The sequence below is a fragment of the Colletotrichum lupini genome, chromosome 1 (assembly GCF_023278565.1).
Source record: "Colletotrichum lupini chromosome 1, complete sequence".
NCBI lineage: Eukaryota > Fungi > Ascomycota > Sordariomycetes > Glomerellales > Glomerellaceae > Colletotrichum > Colletotrichum lupini.
In genome coordinates, this window is record NC_064672.1 from 8,039,271 (window position 1) to 8,061,077 (window position 21,807).

Below are 21,807 nucleotides of genomic sequence, written 5' to 3' on the forward strand. Positions count from 1 at the left end.
GCCTGGGGAAACCCCCTCCCCTACCGACGCCAGCAACCTTTCAGGGATCCCACGTCGCCCTCATCTACGTCACGGCCCTCTCGCACACCCGTCACCATGTTCTGTTTAAGGAGGTGAGCATCGCGAAGCAATACCCCGACCTATTGTGGTTATCTCTGCTGACAACTCCCTCGCAGCTGGCTCCCCCTCCTCTTCATCCCAACCAACGCCTCGCCGGCCTTCATCTTCCTCTTCTTCATCTGCACCTATTTCCTCAACAGGCCCTGCGTCTACTGCAGCTTTCTGCTGTTGATCCTCTTCCTCACCTCGTGCAACTGGTCCGACCGCTGCTTTTTCGACTTTAGCAGTAACTGGTTCCAACCCCGCCCGCCCTCTTCTCTTCCGCTCCCCGAGCTCGATCCGAACACCAGCTTCAACGCCTCCGTGGTGGAAGTCATCAACTCCACAGCCAGCGCCCTTGCCGGAGCCGCGGCAGAAGAACTCGCGCGGCAGAGACAGGAGTGGACGGGGTTGGGCATCGAGTGGTTGCGTAGTCTGCTGGGCCGGAGGGAATGGCGGGTTGACTGCCTAGACATCAACATCCGCTTGTAGGTCATGTCGCCGACAGACTGTGTGAGGGAATGAGTGTTCACGAGTAACGACTGTTTGCGAGGTTGGGAAAAGACGGCACGATAATAAGGCAGGAAGTTGGACACGCGGGATACCACGATGGTCTTTAGGTGCATTCCAGGGCGTTTTTATATTGTACATGGTGCGTGAGGTGCCATGTGGAGTAGAGCACCGAACATATTGGACACTAGTCTTTCGATGGGTTGTTTCTCCCCTATAGAACAGAACGTTTGTGCTCCGTAGGGTCATGCCTTTAAGCACCGGGTATATAGATGTATTCCATACGATACCGATCGAGCCTCACCCTCGCGTTGTCTGTTCAGCTGCACTTCTCTGCTGAGGGTTGCAATGTCATTGTCGTGAATGATGCAGTGCCACTCGTACCATGGATAAGCTCTCTCCTTCAATGAAACCCGGGTCGTAATTGTGCTCGTTGCTAAGGGGTAGGCATGACGATTGGAAACGGAGCGCATGTTGCAGTGATGTCAAATACGGGACAGGGGTTGTTGACGAGGCAATTGAGCACTCCCTCTGATGGCAAAAGTCAGTTGAACGAGCAGACATTATTCATTCGCTCAAGGAAGCAGAAGCTGATTCAAATTACCGATGTATATTAAGATGTTACGGAGATAACGTTTATACTTGTTTTGCAATGGAGTCTCCACGAGACCGAACCTGAAGTATCTACCCGATCCTGGACAATCCGGTGATCTTTATGCCAATGTGATAAAGATATTGTGAACAAATTGGCCCAGACTCTTTGGAATCTTCATGTCTTCAAAAGCGTACAACCATATGGCAATGACATCAAATACACGATTCTGCTGCTTGTCCTCGGTGATATTGGAACGAAGTCAGTAGATCCAGTCAAAACCACATGCGAAATAGATGTCAGACCGGGGTGTATCCGCGTTGCATTAGCCAGTATAGTGCCCCGTGAGACACGGACAGCGTAATTGAGAGGCCGTTCTACTCGAATAGGGTAGGTACGGCAAGCTGAGTGAGTTGGCTCCTGAAGCTAGGAACTCAGGTGAGTTCCGAGGATAGCACATGCTAAGGCATAGCCATCAGATACTTAAGCCAGGGCACGACACAATAGAGCAAGTTCCCGTAATCCATGTTTCGAGAAGTATCTTGGTCTCCTCCGCTGTATGGCTCATTCAAGATCCAATATCGTGAGTGTATTGTCATGTTTAGGTTATAGGTCGAGGAAAAAAGAGCAGAAACGCTTTCCCACATGAACGGGTGTATCAGTGAACAATATCATGCTAAAAGTTTGGGAAACAAACACACACTCTTGAATATTTCTTAACATTGAAATATCATAGAAAAGAAAGTTGGAATGGGTATCGTCGTGTTTTGTAAGGTCGAGGAAGGCCATCTCTGGTCTGCGAGGACGATCTGTAAGAGAATTTGACAATGGAAATTTGGAGGCAGTACCGGATTTGCTCTCCGTGCAGTCAATGATACTTATCAATATTGAAAAGATCCTTTCAAGGCCAAGATCAAGATCATGTCTGAAATTTAGCATCAACCTCTCCATCGTATTATGTCGATATTTTTCATGGAAACATACATTTCAGTATTTCCAAGTTCTTTAGGACCCAACGTGCGTTACAGATTCCGCGAAGATTCCCGCGGCATACAATCCAATAGCTTATTTGTTTTTCCTCTTCGATAACTGTTACCTCAAAAGACGGAAAACTAGACTCGTTCAGGGACCTCTGTTTCTGCGCCGTAAGGTAAGGTTGAGTGCGAATCAACACGTTGTGCGAAAATTTGAAAGGCTCTGTAGAACTCTCCAAGTTCTTGTAGTCGCAGGCAAGAGATATCAAGGCCGGCATATCTAAAGACAATGAACATCTAATACCACGGTCGGCCTTTTTCTCATCCAGGTAGTTGACGGCAGCAAGAACAATCCATGTTTTTTATGCTTTTGCGGTATTTCAGCAGGCCTTCTCATTCAACACCAGCAGGGGATCCTACTACTAGACTGGGGAATTCTTACTTGAGCTACGCGGCTTACGTCTACGGATGAGCGGCAACTGCCGTTCACCTACCTTTGTCACGGATGGAAGTGCCGAGCAGACAACATGGGGAACCACGTGCGAATACTTGGCCGTTTGCAACCAAGCCTCGCGAAAATTTGACGTAATCATCACTTGAGGATGAACCTCTCTCTACAGCATACGATGGCCTACGAAGGTCTGAAGAACGCCTTCCAGCTGTTATAACTGAAAGTAGAGGTGCTAACGGCATCAATTATGGCGCCTTCAGTGAGCCTCGATCGAGGCTTCACCAAACAAGCTCCACGCTGACGTGAACGGCTGACTATGTGGCAGTGCCTGCCCAGTAACCGAAGACTACTTCAATGAATCCAGCTTGTCTAGGCATTCACCGCTGTAGAGCCAAGCCGGCAGTCGATTACGGGCGGCGTGGTGTCAGCGTCATGTGCCGTATCCGTACGGGTTTTGGGGGCCAGGAATAGACTTTGGACAAGCATAATCGCCAGTCCCGAGGTTTGGTATCCCGAACCAGAAGCACTGACGAGTTCTCGAATAAAGTTTACCGCATTTCCGGGTCAGGGAACGAGGGCCGATCGACCGGCTGTCTTGGGAACGGGCAAAACGGGGTCCATCATGGATCAGGAGGCCGGAGTAGCTTGCGCGGTCGCCGTAAGAGGCGCGGAAGGCCGGTAGAGCGGGGCGGAACTGGATGCTTTCGTCGCGGGGGCGGTGCCGCCGACGAGTCCCGGGACTCAGCCCTGCCCACATTACGGCGCACACGTCAACGGCAACACCGGGTAATTAATATCGATCATGGTGATGTGCAAGACTGCATCGGGTTGTGGCGTGAGCCCTATGGTTGGGTGGATGCTTGGCGTCAGCTTTTCGCCATTGCTGCCCAGGTTGTGTGTCGTGTGAGCGACCACCCGTTTGAAGAGAATGAATTTTTAGTCTTTTTTGTCAGTTGATGATAATCCAGGCTGCCCCTTGGACGATGGACCCCGGCCAAAAACCTTTCACTGACCCTCGCCCTCTTGCTATGATGCTTATCTGCATTAAAGGCGAACCTTGCTTGCATGAGCAGTGGGGCGGATGCGATGAGTGCAAAGATAGAGGCGCAGACGTATTCGCACGCACACGCAGAGTCTCTCCACTTTGAACAATGTCCAGGCCTCCAGGATCTATGTATTCGTAGCTCGACGCGCCTGGGGCCTGAGACCAAGTCCAAAGTCCTGGTGAGTGGAATAAACGGTTGATGAAGAGCATTCTCCAGTCGCGGCGGGAATAGTAACAATATGGGCGAGAACGTCTCGAAGGATTCTGTCAGTTTGATTCAGGCATTCCTTCTCTTCGCCCGACGGTTGGAAGACTGAGACAATTTGAGGGCGTGTGTTCAGTCGGGAGCACCGGCAGACGGCCAAGACAACGCCAATTCTCCCACCACCAACCATAACGCTTTGCGAGATCCCCAGCCTTTTCTTGTCTGGATTCTGGAGAGTGACAGGGTCATATTGCTGACGCCGAGGAGAGAGGGACTGTACCAAAGCATCACTGCATCGCTATCTGCAATCTGATTTCGTATAAGGATGAGCATGGCAATCCGTGCCAAGACTGTAGTGTGTTTGGTCGTGGTTTGTTGTTGGTCTTGTTTGGCCGATTCGGCGCCGAGGCATGCAGCCACAATTGAGTGCAGAAACGAGTGCGGACATCGGATTGCTTTCTCATTTCACCATGATTGCCGCCTCCCTTCCTGCTACCTGGTCTAAGTTCTGAGCGATGCTTCCCAGGCTGAAAGCCACAGCTGTCTCCCGACTGCAAGTTGTTGTCGCCCTCGGCACAGGATGCCGGTTGTCGACGCCAACCACGCGGCCAGTGACGAGTTGCCATAGTTGACAGGAGAAACCTGAAACCGGGGGGCCACGAAAGCTTCTGTTGCTAGCCGCCAAACTTGTGTTGACTAGCGACAACTCTTTGAACGTGCCGTGAGCCGTCAGAAGAGAAAGGGTCGGTCACCGTTGGTAACACAGCTCTGGGTCCAACCAGCAACGACATCGGACCAGTGAGGGCGGGGAGGGAAACGGACGATGGGCGGAGCGGAAGTGATTGAGCCCCAAACAGCGGAAGCATGCGCCACGGCGTACAGTACCATGCCAGCTGTACGGAGTATGGAGGATGGTATCTGTAGATTCGTAAGGTAGTCCTGGTGCTGAATTATGCATCTAAAAAGAATAATCAATGGGCAGAAAAAGAAAAAGGAACAGCGGCACCTGGTTCGACTGGGAACAAAAGTTGCAGACAGCCGTTGTCGCCAAAAGGGAGAAGTGGCAGGGGTATCTTGCAGGGCCACGCGTCGCTATGGGGCCACCGGCGCCAAGTGCCAATTGGAGCACACTGAGGTCTGAGGATAGTTGACCAGCCGAGACTGAGAGGCGTGAGGACTGAAAGAAGACGTGCGAGTTGAGGGCGTGAATCTGTCTGTCAGAGCGGAACGGTGAAAATGGAAAGGTGAGGTTGCTGGTGCCGGGACGTTTCTCTTCTGGAAGGGGAAAGGGGTCTCTCTTTGGGCCCTGAATACTTCAATTTTCAGCCATGCCACTGGCCTCTGTGCACAATCTGGTTGGATATCGTTTGATCGACCTGGTGGGTTCGGACGGACGACTCGAGTCGTTCATCGTGTCTTCCGGTGCCATTCGTGTCAGTTTGGGACGTTCATACTCCATAACAGACGTTGCGCTGAGGCAGAGCCGCTGATCGCCATACGCGGAGCGGATTGATCCTGGATATGCGCCTGGCAGCCGGGGCGAGGGGTGTCGAATTAAAATACATGCTGACTGCAAGTCGTTGAGCACTGAATGAGGCTATCGGTTTGTTGGATCTTCGGCTGCAGTCCTGAGCCTTGAATTCTGATCGAAAACCGCAGTGGTTGTTCCCATAGTATCCCGTACGTACGCGATACGGAGTACGGTCTGGTCGAATCCTGTATGCCAAGTAGCGGAACGGGATTCATTGTGTTGCCGGCGCGCATATGGCCAAAAGGCCCAGTGACGGCCAAGGTGAAGCCCCGACGGAGCGGCCTCACGTCATTGGACGGGGAGGGGGAAGCTGAATGGCGCCAAGGGGGCGGGCGCGTTGAGACACGAGAAGTTGACAGTGAGACTCTCAAGGAACCAAAGCCGCGCCAATCTGCCCATGTAAGCCATGGTGCGCGGGTAGGAAATGGGGTCGTGCCGTGTGTGCCTGGGTATGTACCTACGGGTCCATAGGTAGCACCTTAGATACGGAGTACGGCGCTCAGTTTTGTCCCAAGTTGTTTGATCCGATGCCAATTAAGGTAAAGTAAGGTAGGCCATGTGTGTCCGTGGCCACTGACCGTCGGGCGCAGCAGTGGATGGGATGACCTTGGCTGCTTTTAATTGTTTGAAGCCTCGAAGGCAAATATGCAGATTTCGGGGGAATCGACATCGGATGAAGGATGACTGCCTGAGAATGTCTGATGGGAATCCGTGGGTGTTGGTAATCGTCAATGGGCACGCGACACTTCCATGAGTGACTTGGCCCGGGGCTTGTCTCATTCGCTGTGTACGCAGTACCTAGTATGTACTAAATCGCCCCGTCATCGATATCTAGGTAGGTCGGTCCCGCGACCGAGAAATTGGTGATTTGGGGTATCATGGAAGGAACCGCCCAGAATCTGGATGTGTGCCCACGGGCAGGAGCTACATTGAAAATTGGGAAGTAGTAGACAGGGGCACATTCTATCTGAATGGGTCTATGGCCCGGGAAGGGGGGGGGGGGTTTGGGGAGGTTCCATTGTGACGTTGGCAGCTCCGATAAGGTAGGATCACAGTTCCCATAGTCAGGTGCTCTCTTGCCGTTTCGGCCAAACGGCGATGGCCCGGGTCCCCTCCACCTCGGCATTCGCTTACACTGTAAACGAATTCGCCTAGGTACATTTCCTTTTCTTACATTTTCGTTCGTGGTCCTCTTAACTCCTCGTGAGATGACTTGAGATGACGGCAATTGACTTTGCGGCTGACTGACTGCCACTTCGGACTATGTTGCTGATATCAGATCGTCAAGACAACCTATGCCAGAGTGGTTGTTAGCTACTACGAGTTAACCGGCCCGTCGGCACACTCGGCACTAAGCCTAGCACCGAGCAAACGGCGGTGCATACAATGTGACAGCCAAGGGCGATACCTATCGAATGACTGAGTACCTTACTCTCCCCTAAGAAGACTCAAAAGAGAGCAAGGCAGATATCGGCTAGTCGACTATGTCCCCTTAGCTCCGCGCAAGTGGCACCGGCGCTGACCTTGACGCTGGAGCCACCCCCAAATTGTGCCAAGCCCGTTAGCGGCTTATGCGGCGACTGGCAAGTCTGGGAAGTCTGGGACCACATGCCTGCACCTGGAAGTTGCAAGTTGCAAAGACGGCGAGGACCGTCACCAAGGAAGGAGAAGAAGCACGAGAGCAGAAAGTGAGCAACAGCAGGAGCACACGACACCTGATGGAAGGGTGTAAGGTGGTACCCCGTACCTACCTTACCTACCTATGCCATAAGGTACCTCACTCCGTAATGTACCTTACCCAAAGGCCCAATGGCAGGACCGCCGTCTCCACCCCTGCCGTTCCGAGCTTTGGAGAGAGTCAGAGGGGCAAGTGCCAAGTGCAAGTGCAAGTGCAACTGCGCAACCGCAACGCAACTGCCAACTGCAGATTCTGATATTCCGCCCACGCTCACGCTCCAACGTCGTCTCCTTTCTCTCACCCCTGCTACCTTGACCCCCGTCTTTCCCGGACCACACCCACCGGGTCCCATTTTGCTCAAGCTTCTTTTTTGAGATTGTTCCCTACGGCGGAATGCTCCTCTCCTCCTCGAACCCTCGCCAGTCTGTGTTGATTTTTGTGTTTTTAATTAACCTTTACTGGATCCCAATGGGCCCTTGTCTATCCGTACGGTCTGGCTACGAATACACTCGCGGCATGAGCAGGCGCAGCAGTGTCTAGTACCACCGTAGGACGCGGCTTGTCACCCGCTCCCGGTCACCGGCGACAGCCCGGGCCCTGGCCGCCCTGCCTCCATCAACTCCTTTCGACGCGGGATTACGTATGCCGCTCAAACATGGCGCATACGCGCAAACCCGCCAGTCTCAGTCTCTTTCCGACTCTCTCGCAAAGGAATGTGGGTGTCTGCTTTTTTTTTTTTCCTACCACCGTCGTACGTACGCTCTCTACGTAGTACCTAGTAGCTATCCATAGCCCATACCCCGTACGGGTACCTTACTACTACTACTACTACTACTACTACTACTACTACTACTACTACTACTACTACCGTTATTTGCGACCCAGGCGGCTTAGACAGTGGAACGGACAGGCTGGAAGTGAGACATAGGAAGTGGTGGAGGAGGAGTCCCCTGTGATATCACCTTTCGTTGTTGTTCTTGTTTCCTTGGCACTGTGGAATATTCAACAAAAAGGAACAGTCAAATGCGAGAAAGGAGGCCCCTCGGAAACACTGGAGCCTGTAGCAGCATTATCATCTTGGCAAAGAAACCGAAAGCTGCAAGAAAGAAAACCCTCCAAAAAATCCAGTTCCGTAGGTGCTCCATGGTCTGCGTGGGGATTCTTTGCCATGGCGGGACTCGGGATGCTGCACTAATACCATGACCGGGATCACCACACACCCTCCACAAGCCCACTCCCACACCCTCACACCTCCATCCCTCACCCGTCTCCCGTCACCACACGCCTCTCTCTCTCTCTCTCTCTCTTGCCTCTGGCCCAGTCTCTCATTCACTCACACTCCCATGTATGAATACACGAATCCCACTCCCTCCACCTCCCACACATCCATTCGATGTACTTACATATCACCTCCTCCTGCCCTGCTGCGCATCCCTAATGTCCGCTCCGGTCTTCTTCTCTTACCTCTTATTCCTTGGCATCTGCGTGTTTTGACATCCTTCGGTAACATAGACATAGACCTGACTTCGACATCACGGTCTGAACACCTGCATCAACACATTTCACCATCTCTTCCTCTGCTTCAGAGTTGATCGGCTCCCCTCGCCCGCGGTTCCGCCCTCTGGAACTCGTCTTATATACCGCCATCGCCTGACCAGCTTCAACAATACCCAAAATTTCGCCCACTCTCTGTTTTTGACCGACTCCAGAATTCGAAAGGATTATTCTACGCTTTCTCTCGTTTATCCCAGTCGCTTGCTATTACTCACCGAACTTGACTTGAGGCAGTCAACAAACGAATTACCTTCATCGGCCCCTCTGGCTCCTGTCATATCCACCTTCACCTCCTTCCTGCCTCGCATCGGTCACCTCCCGAAGACAACTTCTTGGCATTACGAGGCCTCCAGAAAACTCGACAAACAGCAGCATTCCGCCATTTTTTGGAACTTGGGGATTCTTGTTTGCCGTCATTGTTACCGAGTAATCACCCATCATCCTGGATCTCGATATCAAGAATCCCACTCAAGCAACACAACAACGCAATTAGCCAAGATGCGCTTCAACCTTACTTTCCCACTCGCCGTGCTGGGCCTCACATCAACTGTTCTTGCGGCACCTCAAGCAGCCAGAGATGTCAGCCAATCCTCACCACCGACCATCGAAAAGCGCGAGGACACCAAGTACTTCCACGAGCCCTGCTGTGGCGAAGAGCTTGGCCACTACGATATCCGTTATTTCAAGCAAGCTGTGGGCTATGACGAGCACCGTGTTGTTCTCCGCAACCTCGTCCGCTCCTACCTGACCATTACCAAGAAGCTCAAGGTTGAGACATGGCTCGCCCATGGCACGCTTCTGGGTTGGTGGTGGAACGGCAAGATCATGCCCTGGGATTACGACCTCGATGTTCAGGTCTCGACGGCGACTCTGTACTGGATGGGCCAGAACCTGAACCGCACCGAGCACGACTTCGACTGGACCGACACGGATGGCAACGCCAGAAAGGAACGCTACCTGCTCGACGTCAACCCCCACGGCACTGACAAGGACCGCGGCGACGGCCAGAACATCATTGACGCCCGCTGGATCAACATGGCCAACGGTGCCTTTATCGATATTACTGGCCTCGCCGAGCGCGACCCCTCCGGAATGCCTGGTGTCTGGAGTTGTAAGAACTACCACCGCTACCGCACCACCGACCTTTTCCCCATGCGCGAGACCGAGTTCGAGGGTGTCCCCGCCACCATTCCCTACAGCTTTGAGCGCATTCTTTCCGAAGAGTACGGTACCAAAAGCTTGGTGACCACCGAATGGCAAGGGTAAGTTTAGAGATCTGCGTTGGGATCCATGCTTTTTGTTACCCCCAAATAAGCTTTGATCCTGGTGGCGGAATTCCGACTCTTATTTTCACGACTAACACGATATGCAGACACAAGTGGGAACCGGAGCAAAAGGAGTGGCTCAAGACACAGCAATAGCTGAAGGCTGTTTGCTTTCACTGATTGCAGAATCTGCATGACTGGAACGTGGATCAGTTCAAGCGATGGCTTTTTCAAGCCGCAACACGGCTTTTTCTTCTTTTTGTTCCGATTTGAAGCAGAAAAACATGGGCATTTGGGCGATAGCAATTGGCGTCGCCGTACGCCTACATGCATTGGCGGCGTTTCCGGACATGGCATAGGCATGACATCAAGGCGTTCTAGGAAAGGGATATCATACCGGGAGGACACTCGGACGAGGTCTCTCTCTTCTTTTCTTTTCTTTTCACAGCATTCATGGGGGAGGCGGCATTTTGTACGAGTAACAGCATGGCTCACCTGTTGGGTAGAAAGATATCACTACCTTATATGACCCGTCGCATTGAGGGTTTAGATGGTCATGCAAAATAGTATGATGCGAAACTACAATGCGAGCACCTTTTTGGGCACCCACCAATCGTTATGAGAGCGGATATTCATCGTGATTGAGTTGACTAACTACTCCGTGACCAGCGAGGTCAGTTGATGTCCCATGTCCAAGCCACCGCAACGCCTGCGCAATGCTAAATCCAGAAAGCAAAGTAACAGTAACACCATACGAACGCTTCAATGTTGCTCCGAGTACCATGCAGAACCTCTACGACGACGGGCCAGAGTCAGGCTTTCCTCCGTCCCTCCTCTCCATGTTCATTTTCTTAGCTCTTTCCTCTGCAGCCTTGGCCAGGATCTCTCGTCGGCTCAAGCCAGCGTTGCCACCACCGCTTCCTCCCACGACGAAATCACCGCCTTCCCAACCACCGTGGTCCTCGACGTCCTCTTCCTCGTCTTGTCCCGGCGCACAGTACGAAGACCCCTCTCCGACCGTGTGTCCGCCATGTTTCCAGTCCGCCGCGTCGACTTCGCGCTCGATCTGATGGCACAAGTCCCAAAAGTTGCGGTCATGGTCGCTGTGTACGTTATGCGCCAGCTCATGGCACAACGTCTTACGAATGGTCTTGTAATCTCTGTAGCCGTCGTGCGCATCCGTCCTCAGCCGCAATTCGATCGCTTCTCCATTATTGCGGTTCAGGCCGAGGAGTCGAGTCGTCCCCTCGTGGTTGGACTGCGTGTTGGACAGGGGCTCCATCTCCGTCAAGAGGCCGACGCTGAACTTGTGCTTGCGCATGGAGGCGCGGATGCCCGGATCCTCTTTCAGCTTCTCGAGAAGCGCCAGAGATCTCTCTGGACGCGGGAGGCCTGCTAGCGGCCGGACGGAGAGGAAAGTATAGGTGCTGTCCGCCTGTGCGCGGCCCTGGTCTCGCCTCCTCGAGGGCCGATTCTGTCTGCGGGCGGCGCTGCGGGCAGCGTTTCGTTTCGCGGCGAACTCGGACGCGGCTTGGAGGGAGGCGACCTCCTTGGCCTCGACGCCCATGAGCATGATCTTTTTGTTTTGTAGGTCGACGAGGGACATGTCGGGGTCTTTGAAGGGGGGTTTGAGGAGGCCGAGCTTAGGAACGATGAACTTTTGATTTGAGGCGGGGATCAAGAGGGTGTCTTCGACATCTTCGGAGAGGTGGGTAATTGTTCCATCCGGAGGGAATTTAAAGGTGTGTGGTGTGTTGCGGTGGGTGAGCGTTATGGTGATGGCTTCATCGGCGGAGTCGTCGTAGTCGGACTCGCAAGAGTGTGCTTCGGCCATGGTTGGTGGGGGTTTGAATTGGCGATCGTAGTCGGGTGTAGTGTATCAATAAAACTTGGTATTTTGCTAGATATTTGCAGGGTTGCAAGGAGTGCGCCAAGTTGTGCGTCTATATACAGAGGTGGGTGGCACTCATGGAAATGTTGGGAATCACAACGAGTGCGGGCTGAGGCGCAGATGGCCACCCCGTGATGGGACTCGCGGAGGTTTGTCATTCAGGCAGCTTTGTAATACGTCACATCTTGGCGCACCTGGGAACTCCCCGACCTCCGTCGCGTTCGGGGCAGCGGCCTGGACTTGAAAGTGGAGTCCGCGATTCCCGTAGCGCAGATTCGGGGATTCCGCTCCGATTACCTTACCTAAGCCAATGAGAACCCGTTCCTATATGGATGATTACCTCAGCTTCTCACTCCGAGTCAAGGTGCTGCACCTTAGGTTCCATCATTCCATGCTGAAGGACCCCACAGCAGGTAGGTGCCTTAGCCTCCAGGAATGAAAGAGCGCAAAGTGTCTCATCTTCATTGCGTGCCTTACCTAAGCCCTGCCGCAAGTGTCTCGTATTAGGTAAGGCGGACAACAGCTCCCGTCGCCGCTGGCCAGTCACCGTAAGGTAAGGTACGAAGCACTGGGTAAGGTACCTGAGTGTTTAGTTGTGTGGCTCGAGTGTTCGGTTCCAGCTTCCAATGAGCTTGCAATCGCGTTCGTGTCCTTTCAACCCTCCTGGAAACCCAAAAAAGCTGCCAGTTGTGCTAAACCCAGTCTCGAAGCTCCCTCCCCAGCAACCCAAGAATTCCAACGTCACGACGCCAAAACATCGCGGACCCAAACAAAACGACACGTCACGAAGACGCTCGACGACGACGACGACGAAAACCACCAGCGTGCAAGGCGACCTGCACCCGCCTGATTACAACCATCCGATAAGCCGTGCGCGCGCTGTCACTGGCAGCTCCAAGCTCCCTCCGAGTTGAAGCTCCCTCCCGCCCCAAATCGTCACTTGCGATCCATCGCCTCGCCGCAATCAACCTGTCACGATGCTCAATCTCTTCCGCATTGCCGGTACGTGTCGCCAAAATCCTCGATACTACAACTGTTTGCTCCGGGGACTAACATGATGGGTTTGCAGGGGACTTGTCCCATCTTGCCAGTATCGGCATTCTCCTCCACAAGATGGTGCAGCTGAACGTGAGCTTTTCGATTCCCGCCAAGTCGTCACACCCAGGGCCCTGATCTAATTCTTTCTCAGAGCTGTTCTGGTATTTCGTTCAAGTCGCAAGCCCTTTACTTCCTGGTCTACATCACCAGGTACCTTGGTAAGCCTCCATTGCCTTCCCTTCTCTCCGCTTGACCTAAACTAACCAGCGCTTGTTTGTCCCCCTCAGACTTGTTTACGACCTCTAGTCTATGGAACCTCGTTTTCAAGATCCTCTTTATCTCTTCCCAAGGGTACATCGTTTACCTGATGACGACCGCCTACAAGCCAACCAACGACCCCAACCAGGATACCTTCCGCGTCCAGTACCTGCTCGGCGGAGCTGCCGCCCTGGCCATCATCTTCCCCTACTCGTACACCTTCTGGGAGATCTCCTGGACCTTCTCTATCTGGCTCGAGGCCGTTGCCATCTTGCCTCAGCTCTTCATGCTTCAGCGCACTGGCGAGGCCGAGACCATCACCACCCACTACCTCTTCGCCCTCGGCATCTACCGTGCCCTGTATATCCCCAACTGGATCTACCGTTACTTCACTGAAGTGAACCACAAGGTCGACTGGATCGCCATTACCGCCGGTATCATCCAGACTATCCTTTACAGTGACTTCTTCTGGATCTACTACACCAAGGTGATGAAGGGCAAGAAGTTCAAGCTGCCCGTTTAAAGTCATCCTCTCCTACCCACGAGGTTTCGCACGGCTTCCGACCTGGAAACATCCGCCAGGTTGCGGACGCTGCGGAACACAGAGTCATGGGTTGTAACAACAAAAGCTATGAACAAGCGCTGGAGCCAAATGGCGGACCATGACCTTGTTCTTATTTTCGTCCAGTCTCTCAACAAGTATTGGGATGTTCTCAGGCACACAACGCAAAACCAGAAAAAAAAAGGGGTTGGCCTCAGGTTCAAGGATAGGGAATATCCTCCGCGACGGATGGATGCATGGCTGGCGTTGGGAGATATGGTTAGTTTTTTGCATGGGCGGCCAGACAGGCAGGAATCCAATCCACACACAGATGGATGTGTTGGTTGAGCTGCTCACAATGTGCCCACAGATCGGCATGATCGAGAACGAACAGAAAGAAGACCGGGACACCCACTGGTATATAGATGGTCAATGTGAAGAACGTTTCCAAATTTCTACAACCCTCACGCTCGCGCTTGCGCAACATGTTTCTCCCCACCCATCCACACTCACCTTACTCAACGCTCTTCACAATCGCAAACACGCAACTCGCGCACGCACTTCTCAGCGGCTATGGCACGCGTTTGGTGACTCGTTCTTTTCGGTTAGTTCGCCGGCTTCCGAAATCTTGTTGCGGTTCTTGGGACGTCGAGTAAAGGTCTGTCCCTGTTGGCTTATAAGTTTTCGTTGCCTTTGCCTAACTTGGAGGGGGAACCAGATCCTGAACAAGGGCAATCTGGTGTGGTGGCAGTCGGCGGACGATTCAAGGTAATGGATGTCGCCATCGGTTCCTTTTGGTTCCCCCGGCCACCCCGACCTTTCGACCTCGACTTGCTCCCGGGTCCGAGTCAAGTGACCCTGGACAGGGATATGCGACACCAAGGAGCCTGAGGATCGACGCTGTTGGAAGACGATCCCATAATTGTAATTCTTCTCCGCCTGGGAGCCTCAACGGACCAGGGATTCAGTCCAACTTTGGCTCTTGAGACAACACCAAGCTCGGAACGCAGCCGAAGGTTGATGCCGCTGGCGCAACAAACACCTTCCAACTGCAGGCATAAACTTTTCTGTCGTTTCTGTCAGCGTGCTGTTTCCGAATTCACTTGTGAAACCATGCATGCATTACAGCCAACTGGGCTCTGGGCGTCTGACCGAATAAGAAGATGGGACGGTGGCGCGCTAATCTGATTCACCCCAGTAGGCGGCTGCTACTATCGTGACGAAAGAAGCCGCCGTGTGGCCCCGTCCCTCAACCCTCAACCCTCAACCCTCAACCCTCAACCCTCCTCCCCAGGTTCCTACTCCAATGAAGCCGACTGGATTATCTGGGATGTGATATCGGCGAGGAGACGGGGCCAACGAGTCTCGACCCGCGCCGGCGTTGCCCAGGTAGGCTGAAAGCCGTGGGGCTCTTATTCTTCGATGGTTAGGATGAAGCGGGCTCATGGGCCATAACATGGGCGAGGGCCGCTGACCGGGCCGCCTGAAGCCTGTTCTTCTCTGGTTTGGTCTTTTTCTTGTGTTATTCCTCTCCAGTTCGTTTTGAGTACTCTTGCTGATTATTAGTCTTCTTGTTAATGGTGATTTGAGATTTGCTTCTTTCGTTCGGACTACCTACTACGGATAATATGATTACGGTGAAGAGGAGGAACACATAATTCGACGACAATGAAATCATGGTGAAGGCTTGCCTCCCACGAATAGTACTGCTATGTGTTCTGGCCTCATTTGTGTTGGCGGCAGTCGCGGCGGATGAAGGAAGTGGGCGAAGAGCAAAATGGGTGAACAACGGAGGAGACCACAGGTCACCGGCGGAACCTCAAAGGAGGAGGAGGAGGGAGGCAGGCCATGATATGGTCGAGGACTTGTTGGGCAAGAGGGTGTTGCCGCCGACGGCATCAACAGATGACAACAAGCCGGCCCGCCTTGAAGACCGTGTCGTATTATCGGTGCCGACACCAGCGGCTCTCTTCGGGCGACAAGCAATCGGCAACCCCATTGACGCCATCAACTCGGCGTCTCGATCAGCACAGCAGGCCATTGCCTCGGCATCCCAGTCTGCTCGAGAAGCTATCCAACAAGCAAATGACCAAGTGAGACAGGCCGGAGATCGACAGCGGCAGGCGGAGGAGCAGGCGAGGCAGGCCAACGATGCGGCCACCCGGGCCTCGATATCGGCCAACAATGCCGTCGTCCAGGCACAGGCAAGCGCTAAGGAGGGAATACTCAACGCCCAGAACGCGGCCAAGGAGAGTGCGAGCAAGCAGGTTGCGGACAACTTTGCCATGGTTACGGCGAGTGCGCAGACGCAGCTGGCTTCTCAGGTTGCGAGCATACAAGCCAGTGCCAGCGCAAGTGCTGCGCAAGCCATTGCTGTTGCGACACAATCCGCTAGTGCGGCTATATCGAATGCTCAGCAGCAGGCACAGCAGCAAATTCAAGCTGCGAGGGTACGTGGTTCTTTCGTGGTCACGCCGTGGTCACTCCGTGGTTGTGTGTCATTCAAGACTTCTAACCTTTTAACACAGGACGATGCAAATTTACGTGTATCACAAGCACAAGGGGCCGCAGTTTCAGTTACCCAGGCGGCTCTCGCCGTCGTGGGAGCTATCATTGGCTCACCTCTTCTCACCATACTGGGCTTCTACATCTTTACTCGTTACCGGCGTAACAAGCGCAAGGACCAGACGGCGCGGGAGCTCCGTCGTGAAATCAGCTACCCGAAGCAGAATACTCTGATGACGACAAACGCGCTGGCTATAAACAATGGCTACCCGCAAGATGTCAAGCGTCCAATATCACCGACCCGTCCAGAAACAGCACGTACGACGGGGTCATCTGGAGGCATGGGCTACGCGGTCAGTGATTTCGGCGATGGGCAGCCCAACTTTTCTCGACAGACGACTTTTGTGAGCAGTACCGCGCCGCAGATGGGCATGGGTACGATACAGAGGGAACAGTCGGTGTCGAGAAGGCCGGTGCCGCCTTCGCCCAAGAAGCCGCCCTATTCTCTTTTCCCGCCAAGGTCTAGGGATGGCACGCCGGCGACGTCGTTGCCTGCCACCCCGGCCCCTGCGCGAGATCGAGAAAAGGAGGCTCCCCCTCCTCTCACGATTAATCCAGGCACAGGCCCATCGCCTGCATCAGTACAAGCACAGGCACAGGGTCCGGCAAACAATGAAAAGCTGGATAGGGTGGACGAGGAAAGCGATGAGTTTGGGGAGGGCACAAAGAACTGGTTGAGACGGACGCAGACCGTGAGTCCGTTTGGGGACCTGGCAGATACCCCGACAAGGGAGAAGGATCCGAATTGGCCATTTGCGAGGTCTAATTCGCCGCCTCCGCCAACAAGATGAGAGCGATAGGCCTAGAGGCACGCGGGGTTGAAAATGGTACAGGGAGGGAGAGCCACCGACGGTGGTTCTCAATCCATCGATTGACAGGTATCAGAAAAGAAACGGAAACTTTCTAATGCGCTCAGATTTCCCTGGGCAACTTTCATTATTCCATTGTTCTATTATCTATTCCTCAGGGTCATGATACCCAAACGTTCATATTTTTACTTGAAGTATAATACAAAAATGTATTATGATGGTATGACATTCATGCAAGACGAGAGACGGAGGTCGTCAGTAATCGCCCGCTTCTTCCGCCATACGATGAGTGAGACAGGGAGAAAGAGGGTGGGTGGTCTGGTGTCTGTGTGTCTTGCTGGTGTGTTGGATCGAAGCTTGGCAACAGAGAGTTTGGTCTCAAGTTCGAGGCCGCCTCCACAAAAGACCATCATTGCCGACAGCTTTTCTGCCTCGACTACTTTTACCGCAGGTGTTGACGAGGGTGTGTTGCCGAGTAGTCGGGCTCGTATCTCCGGTTGCTGAGTTGACTTTATTCGATGCCCAGAGCCGGCAGCACGTGGGAGAGGAGGATAGTGGAGAGGATGAGGAGGTTGCGGCATCCACGCCCGCGGGCGAACTGGTTTCTATGCAACTCTGTTAGAGAAATGGTCCCCCTCTCTCCGCTGTGTTTGATCGACGATTGACAGGTGAAGATGACTCTGTATTTCTCCCTCTCTCTCACACATCCTCTCACCCGTGTCACATACACTCTCTTAGATTTCCACTAGTTTTGTGTGTGCGTTTGTTTGTGTGTTGACGCCATCCTTTGGGCTTCGCTCAAACACCTGATCGCTTACCTCGATGCCCAGAGGTGGAATCTGATGAACGACCGGAGGAACTGAGGCAAAGCTTATGATCAAAGTCTATCGCGATGCCTGGGATAGACGGTAGGGAAGCGTCGATCTGCACGGCCTCTAGTTCACGTTGTAGGCGATCAACGTCCCTTTCGTTGTGGGCATTGTTATCATCATCGCCGTCATCTTCACAGCGATCCTCGTCTTGTACTTGATGCTGGCCCTCGGCTGCCTTGCGTCGGAGGACGGCGATCTGCTGCTGTAGTTGCCGCGCGAGGTATCGATCCATCTCGCCGGGTGACGAGGATGTCACAGAGATGGCGCCCCGGCGACGAGGCCGTCTTGATGTGGATTCCGGGGGTAAAGAAAAGGAACGGGGCGCGTCATGACGGGTAAGGAATAGGCCATCTGGGACGGAGTGGCTCCATAGACCCGATGAGGAGGTTTTCCGTGATGACGGGCGAGGTGGTGTCCATAGCCACTGGAAGTAGGCAATATCCTCCGCGCGACTTCTTTTGAAAGGTGGTTCTTGGTATTCCTCTTCAACTTCTTCTGCCTGGCGCTTCCTTCGCTGGCTTGTTTGGGCCATGTCGGTGGTTCATGCAAGGACCGGGGTCCTCGCTTTCGAGGCTCTCTGTTGACTAGAGGTGATGGCTCTGAGACTCAGGTACCTCTAAGGTTGAACAGCCAGTCTTTCCGATTTGTGAGGTCAATGAAACTAAGCAACGATCTGATGTAACGATGCTAGAGCTTCGAATGAACAATGCCCCGTTGTGAAGTTGAAGAGGTAAGATGAAGTGAAATGAGGTGATGAGACCGTGACTGAAGCTGTGTCCCGGTGCCGGTTTGTGCGCTGGCGGGGTAAAATCGACGGTCCGCCGCCTGGCGCGAGCTTCACGTTCCGGATCGAGCTAAATGGTTTCTCTCAGGGAAACAAAGATGTCCATTCCACAAGTCTGTCTAGCCCTTCTCAGGGCCCATCGTAGCCGCTTTGCATGATTTCTCGGATCCTTGGGACGTAGTATGAAGTTTGGGTCCGGAAAAAAGATGAGACCTGTCATCTCGGTCTCTTCGGAAACGTCCTGGTATAGTTCCCTCTTTTTCCATATCATTACACATCCACACCGGTATGAGGAGGAACTGGTGTCGTCGGTGCTTCGTCCCATCTTTTCTGTTGCGGATGAAAGTTTCAGTCGGTTCGCCAAGATTTCGAAATGCAGATGAGACTGTAACTGCCGGCGGGCTTTTGTCCCGTCTTCACCCTAGCCGAAGCTTGTTATACTATATGCAGCGTGAACTTGAAGACGGGATGACCCGGCGAGGTGGATCACAATCCGGCGTGACGGTTTTGTAAGCTCGGGTCAAAAACTAGACAATAGTAGCCCTACGTACGTCCACTCGGTATAAAACATGCGGGATACAACATCGCCCCCCTGTCGCTGGGAACCCGAGAATATCGGTTCCAGGATGATGTGTGCTTCGGAGGCTCTTCTTTCAAATTAGAGAGTGACTCTTCCTTTATCTTGCTGACCAAGACTGCATCTGTCCCAAAAGGGCGTCCGTTGCTCATACGCAGGCACAAGATCATTTGAGCAATGCATCTGTTAAGGGACCGCACCCTATACCGTCTCATATAGGTATGATCACCGGATGGCAGACCCGATCTGTCGAAACGCTAGGCCTGAACTCTCGGCCATTGATGCAATGTTTGTGATGCTATTGCCCGCTCAGAACTCTTTACATATAATACTATGCTGGCTATAGATCATGCCGAGGTTCTCCGTCATCAATCTGTCAACCCCGTCAACCGATTCTGAACAAGTATCCTACCTAATAGCCGATGAGGTGACCTCTGCCATCTCGCCTCTTCTGTCGCCCTCAAACTTAGGCCGTCATCCGAATGCGCAAGCCCCAGCCAGAAACACTGAGCATGAGATCTTAGCAAACACCTCTTAGCCAACACCTACTCCTCCGAACCTCGCATCTCAGCTGACGAGCCTCATTCGGCAACATCAATCCTCCATGGCCCAGTTGGCTAAGGCGTCCGACTGTTAATCGGGAGATCCCTGGTTCGAGCCCAGGTGGAGGAGTTCCAACGCTGTTGCGGATGCTCGCTTTTGCTTTTGCGCTTCCCTGGGGCGTTGCGGCGGCCTTGGTCGGTGACGATGTGAGGTGGTGATGCGGGGAGTCAAGGGACGGTAGATATTTTGCGGGGAATCAAGGTTTCTCGAATGGTGATACACAATGTGAAATGCTATGCTGGGTGGGTATCGAGCAAACTAATCATAATCATACAACAAAGAACACAAGGAGGGCTGGCATGGAAGTTCCCACACACTCCTTCGAAGAGCCAACCGGTCGTATTAGCGACGACTTGCCGAACTCCATTGCCTATCCCATTGCTCCATCTGTCCAGCTACACGATTGGGCCTAGCCGACGACTGGCCCGTGACCCAGAATCTGTCCATCGGGTCGGATGAGCGTGAGTAGCTTGTGGTAGTATATGACGTTTGATTGGCAGGTGTATCGCGTCTCTGCCCGCCGGTGTTTGCAGACGTGGAATATTGAGAGTAGCTGGCAGGCAATAGGATCGGTCTGACAGGGTGCAAGGGGAGAAGTGAGAGATTGGACGTCGTACCTCGGAGCGGGACGCTGGTAGTAGCTAGATCCTGACATATTGCGTTGTGGAGGGGCGGGTATGATGAGGGTGGTGACAAAAGTGCAAGATGGGTGGATGTTGGTTATTAGGATCGTGAAGATGAAGTTGGTTCGGCCTGGCCTTGAAAACTACACGGCAACCCAACAGATCAGGCCTTATTATATATGAAAGGATGTAAGTGAGAGATGGCCCAGCTTGAACTTGGGAATAGGCAGCTGTATCGCCCGCTGCAAATACAAACCACGAGGAAGTGGACAAAACACATCATAGTGCATCCTTTTTCGAAACGATACCAGTTGGTATTGTGAAGGAACCATACCCAGGGACACCGGGTATCATGGTGGAATTAGGATTGAAACGGAATAGTTAGGAATTACAATCGGAAAAAATGGAGTGTCCATACACCAGAGCATGGCTGTGATGTTACGGAGAATATTGAAGATGAGCGACAGGGGAAGCGACCTAGCGCCGCAGTCACTTGACGGTAAAGACTGTCATGGGAACATTGGATTAGGAACGTAAATATTGAAGCATTGGCTGGCAGTGAGCGACAACCTCCTTTCCCGACCTAGAGAACTGTTAGACTGGCGGCAATAATGCTTGACAGTAATGTTGAAGGGTAGAAGTCGGAATAGAGAAAATGCATCTGGAAAAAAGCCGGAGGATTGAGGACAAGGGGAGGGTTGATCCCGGTTGGAACTGGCCAGAACCGTCGCGCATGGAGGGAGCTTGGGTAACTTTTTCGAAGCTTCCATTGCATCGCCAAGTAGTTTTGCCACTCGCGTGGATCTGGGATGACTTCCGGGAGATAGACGTGCAGGGATGAGACATCGGACAGGCGGCGGCTTCTTTCAGAGGTAGGTAAGATAGTAACAGGCACTTTGTGTGATAGGCATGCAGGCGGGCTGGCTTGAGAGGGCAGATGTTGGCGGGCGGGACTATCGCTAGTTTGCGTGGCTGTCGAGACCCAGCGCGGGATGGATGCGAGTAAGAGGGTCCGCGCTATGTTCTCGTGTCCGTGGAACATTCGGGGAAGAGTTAGGAGGCATGGGGGCACGCAGGCTAGTCTGGGCTGAAAGGCTTTACGTAGGTATCGCAAGAGCCTGGCGCCTGGTCAAGACCCAGACTTGAACAGAGGGGCGCGGTGAACGGGATCTAAGCTTCACTTGCTCTTAAGGAATAGCTTGGCGAGCGTGGATGGTGATTTGCAGGAGGGCCGCCAGACGATCGCCACCATCAAAACCCCAACTTTTTCGCCTCGCCGTTTGGGGGCGGGGCATATCGACGTTGTGGGAACTGGGATCCAGGCCATGACATACGTGCTGGA

General features: G+C 53.2%; 12 protein-coding genes and 1 non-coding gene across 13 annotated transcripts; 7 read left to right on the forward strand and 6 right to left on the reverse strand.

Moving 5' to 3' along the window:
* Positions 1–96: 96 nt before the first annotated feature.
* CLUP02_02323 (uncharacterized protein) lies at positions 97–591 on the forward strand (the record flags this gene model as incomplete). The annotated part of the gene is made up of 2 exons (XM_049281355.1): positions 97–113; positions 177–591. The coding sequence occupies 2 exons, from the start codon at positions 97–99 to the stop codon at positions 589–591; spliced, it is 432 nt and encodes a 143-aa protein (XP_049137312.1).
* Positions 592–1,662: 1,071 nt separating this feature from the next.
* On the reverse strand, positions 1,663–2,453 carry CLUP02_02324 (uncharacterized protein; the record flags this gene model as incomplete). Its single annotated transcript, XM_049281356.1, has 3 exons — positions 1,663–1,837; positions 1,905–2,126; positions 2,182–2,453. The coding sequence occupies 3 exons, from the start codon at positions 2,451–2,453 to the stop codon at positions 1,663–1,665; spliced, it is 669 nt and encodes a 222-aa protein (XP_049137313.1).
* Positions 2,454–3,056: 603 nt separating this feature from the next.
* Positions 3,057–6,187, reverse strand: CLUP02_02325 (uncharacterized protein; the record flags this gene model as incomplete). Its single annotated transcript, XM_049281357.1, has 13 exons — positions 3,057–3,373; positions 3,446–3,509; positions 3,640–3,682; positions 3,739–3,935; positions 3,992–4,166; positions 4,228–4,331; positions 4,373–4,572; positions 4,629–4,815; positions 4,883–5,182; positions 5,226–5,273; positions 5,331–5,446; positions 5,565–5,864; positions 5,986–6,187. 13 exons carry the CDS (start codon positions 6,185–6,187, stop codon positions 3,057–3,059), a joined length of 2,253 nt encoding a protein of 750 aa, XP_049137314.1.
* A 668-nt stretch (positions 6,188–6,855) lies between these two features.
* On the reverse strand, positions 6,856–7,437 carry CLUP02_02326 (uncharacterized protein; the record flags this gene model as incomplete). Its single annotated transcript, XM_049281358.1, has 2 exons — positions 6,856–7,122; positions 7,201–7,437. 2 exons carry the CDS (start codon positions 7,435–7,437, stop codon positions 6,856–6,858), a joined length of 504 nt encoding a protein of 167 aa, XP_049137315.1.
* Positions 7,438–9,137: 1,700 nt separating this feature from the next.
* On the forward strand, positions 9,138–10,060 carry CLUP02_02327 (uncharacterized protein; the record flags this gene model as incomplete). The annotated part of the gene is made up of 2 exons (XM_049281359.1): positions 9,138–9,901; positions 10,012–10,060. The coding sequence occupies 2 exons, from the start codon at positions 9,138–9,140 to the stop codon at positions 10,058–10,060; spliced, it is 813 nt and encodes a 270-aa protein (XP_049137316.1).
* Positions 10,061–10,125: 65 nt separating this feature from the next.
* On the forward strand, positions 10,126–10,586 carry CLUP02_02328 (uncharacterized protein; the record flags this gene model as incomplete). The annotated part of the gene is made up of 3 exons (XM_049281360.1): positions 10,126–10,221; positions 10,286–10,457; positions 10,528–10,586. The coding sequence occupies 3 exons, from the start codon at positions 10,126–10,128 to the stop codon at positions 10,584–10,586; spliced, it is 327 nt and encodes a 108-aa protein (XP_049137317.1).
* A 111-nt stretch (positions 10,587–10,697) lies between these two features.
* On the reverse strand, positions 10,698–11,738 carry CLUP02_02329 (WLM domain-containing protein; the record flags this gene model as incomplete). Its single annotated transcript, XM_049281361.1, has 1 exon — positions 10,698–11,738. One exon carries the CDS (start codon positions 11,736–11,738, stop codon positions 10,698–10,700), a length of 1,041 nt encoding a protein of 346 aa, XP_049137318.1.
* A 1,034-nt stretch (positions 11,739–12,772) lies between these two features.
* On the forward strand, positions 12,773–13,614 carry CLUP02_02330 (ER lumen protein retaining receptor; the record flags this gene model as incomplete). Its single annotated transcript, XM_049281362.1, has 4 exons — positions 12,773–12,797; positions 12,865–12,923; positions 12,985–13,051; positions 13,121–13,614. The coding sequence occupies 4 exons, from the start codon at positions 12,773–12,775 to the stop codon at positions 13,612–13,614; spliced, it is 645 nt and encodes a 214-aa protein (XP_049137319.1).
* Positions 13,615–13,753: 139 nt separating this feature from the next.
* CLUP02_02331 (uncharacterized protein) lies at positions 13,754–14,404 on the forward strand (the record flags this gene model as incomplete). Its single annotated transcript, XM_049281363.1, has 1 exon — positions 13,754–14,404. The coding sequence occupies one exon, from the start codon at positions 13,754–13,756 to the stop codon at positions 14,402–14,404; it is 651 nt and encodes a 216-aa protein (XP_049137320.1).
* A 904-nt stretch (positions 14,405–15,308) lies between these two features.
* Positions 15,309–16,988, forward strand: CLUP02_02332 (uncharacterized protein; the record flags this gene model as incomplete). Its single annotated transcript, XM_049281364.1, has 2 exons — positions 15,309–16,082; positions 16,161–16,988. 2 exons carry the CDS (start codon positions 15,309–15,311, stop codon positions 16,986–16,988), a joined length of 1,602 nt encoding a protein of 533 aa, XP_049137321.1.
* Positions 16,989–17,218: 230 nt separating this feature from the next.
* On the reverse strand, positions 17,219–18,410 carry CLUP02_02333 (uncharacterized protein; the record flags this gene model as incomplete). Its single annotated transcript, XM_049281365.1, has 2 exons — positions 17,219–17,604; positions 17,825–18,410. 2 exons carry the CDS (start codon positions 18,408–18,410, stop codon positions 17,219–17,221), a joined length of 972 nt encoding a protein of 323 aa, XP_049137322.1.
* A 1,427-nt stretch (positions 18,411–19,837) lies between these two features.
* On the forward strand, positions 19,838–19,911 carry CLUP02_tRNA018. The gene has a single exon. It is a non-coding gene; the product is annotated as a tRNA-Asn (tRNA).
* On the reverse strand, positions 19,873–21,792 carry CLUP02_02334 (uncharacterized protein; the record flags this gene model as incomplete). Its single annotated transcript, XM_049281366.1, has 6 exons — positions 19,873–20,100; positions 20,160–20,212; positions 20,275–20,608; positions 20,858–20,971; positions 21,058–21,583; positions 21,647–21,792. 6 exons carry the CDS (start codon positions 21,790–21,792, stop codon positions 19,873–19,875), a joined length of 1,401 nt encoding a protein of 466 aa, XP_049137323.1.
* Positions 21,793–21,807: the final 15 nt, after the last annotated feature.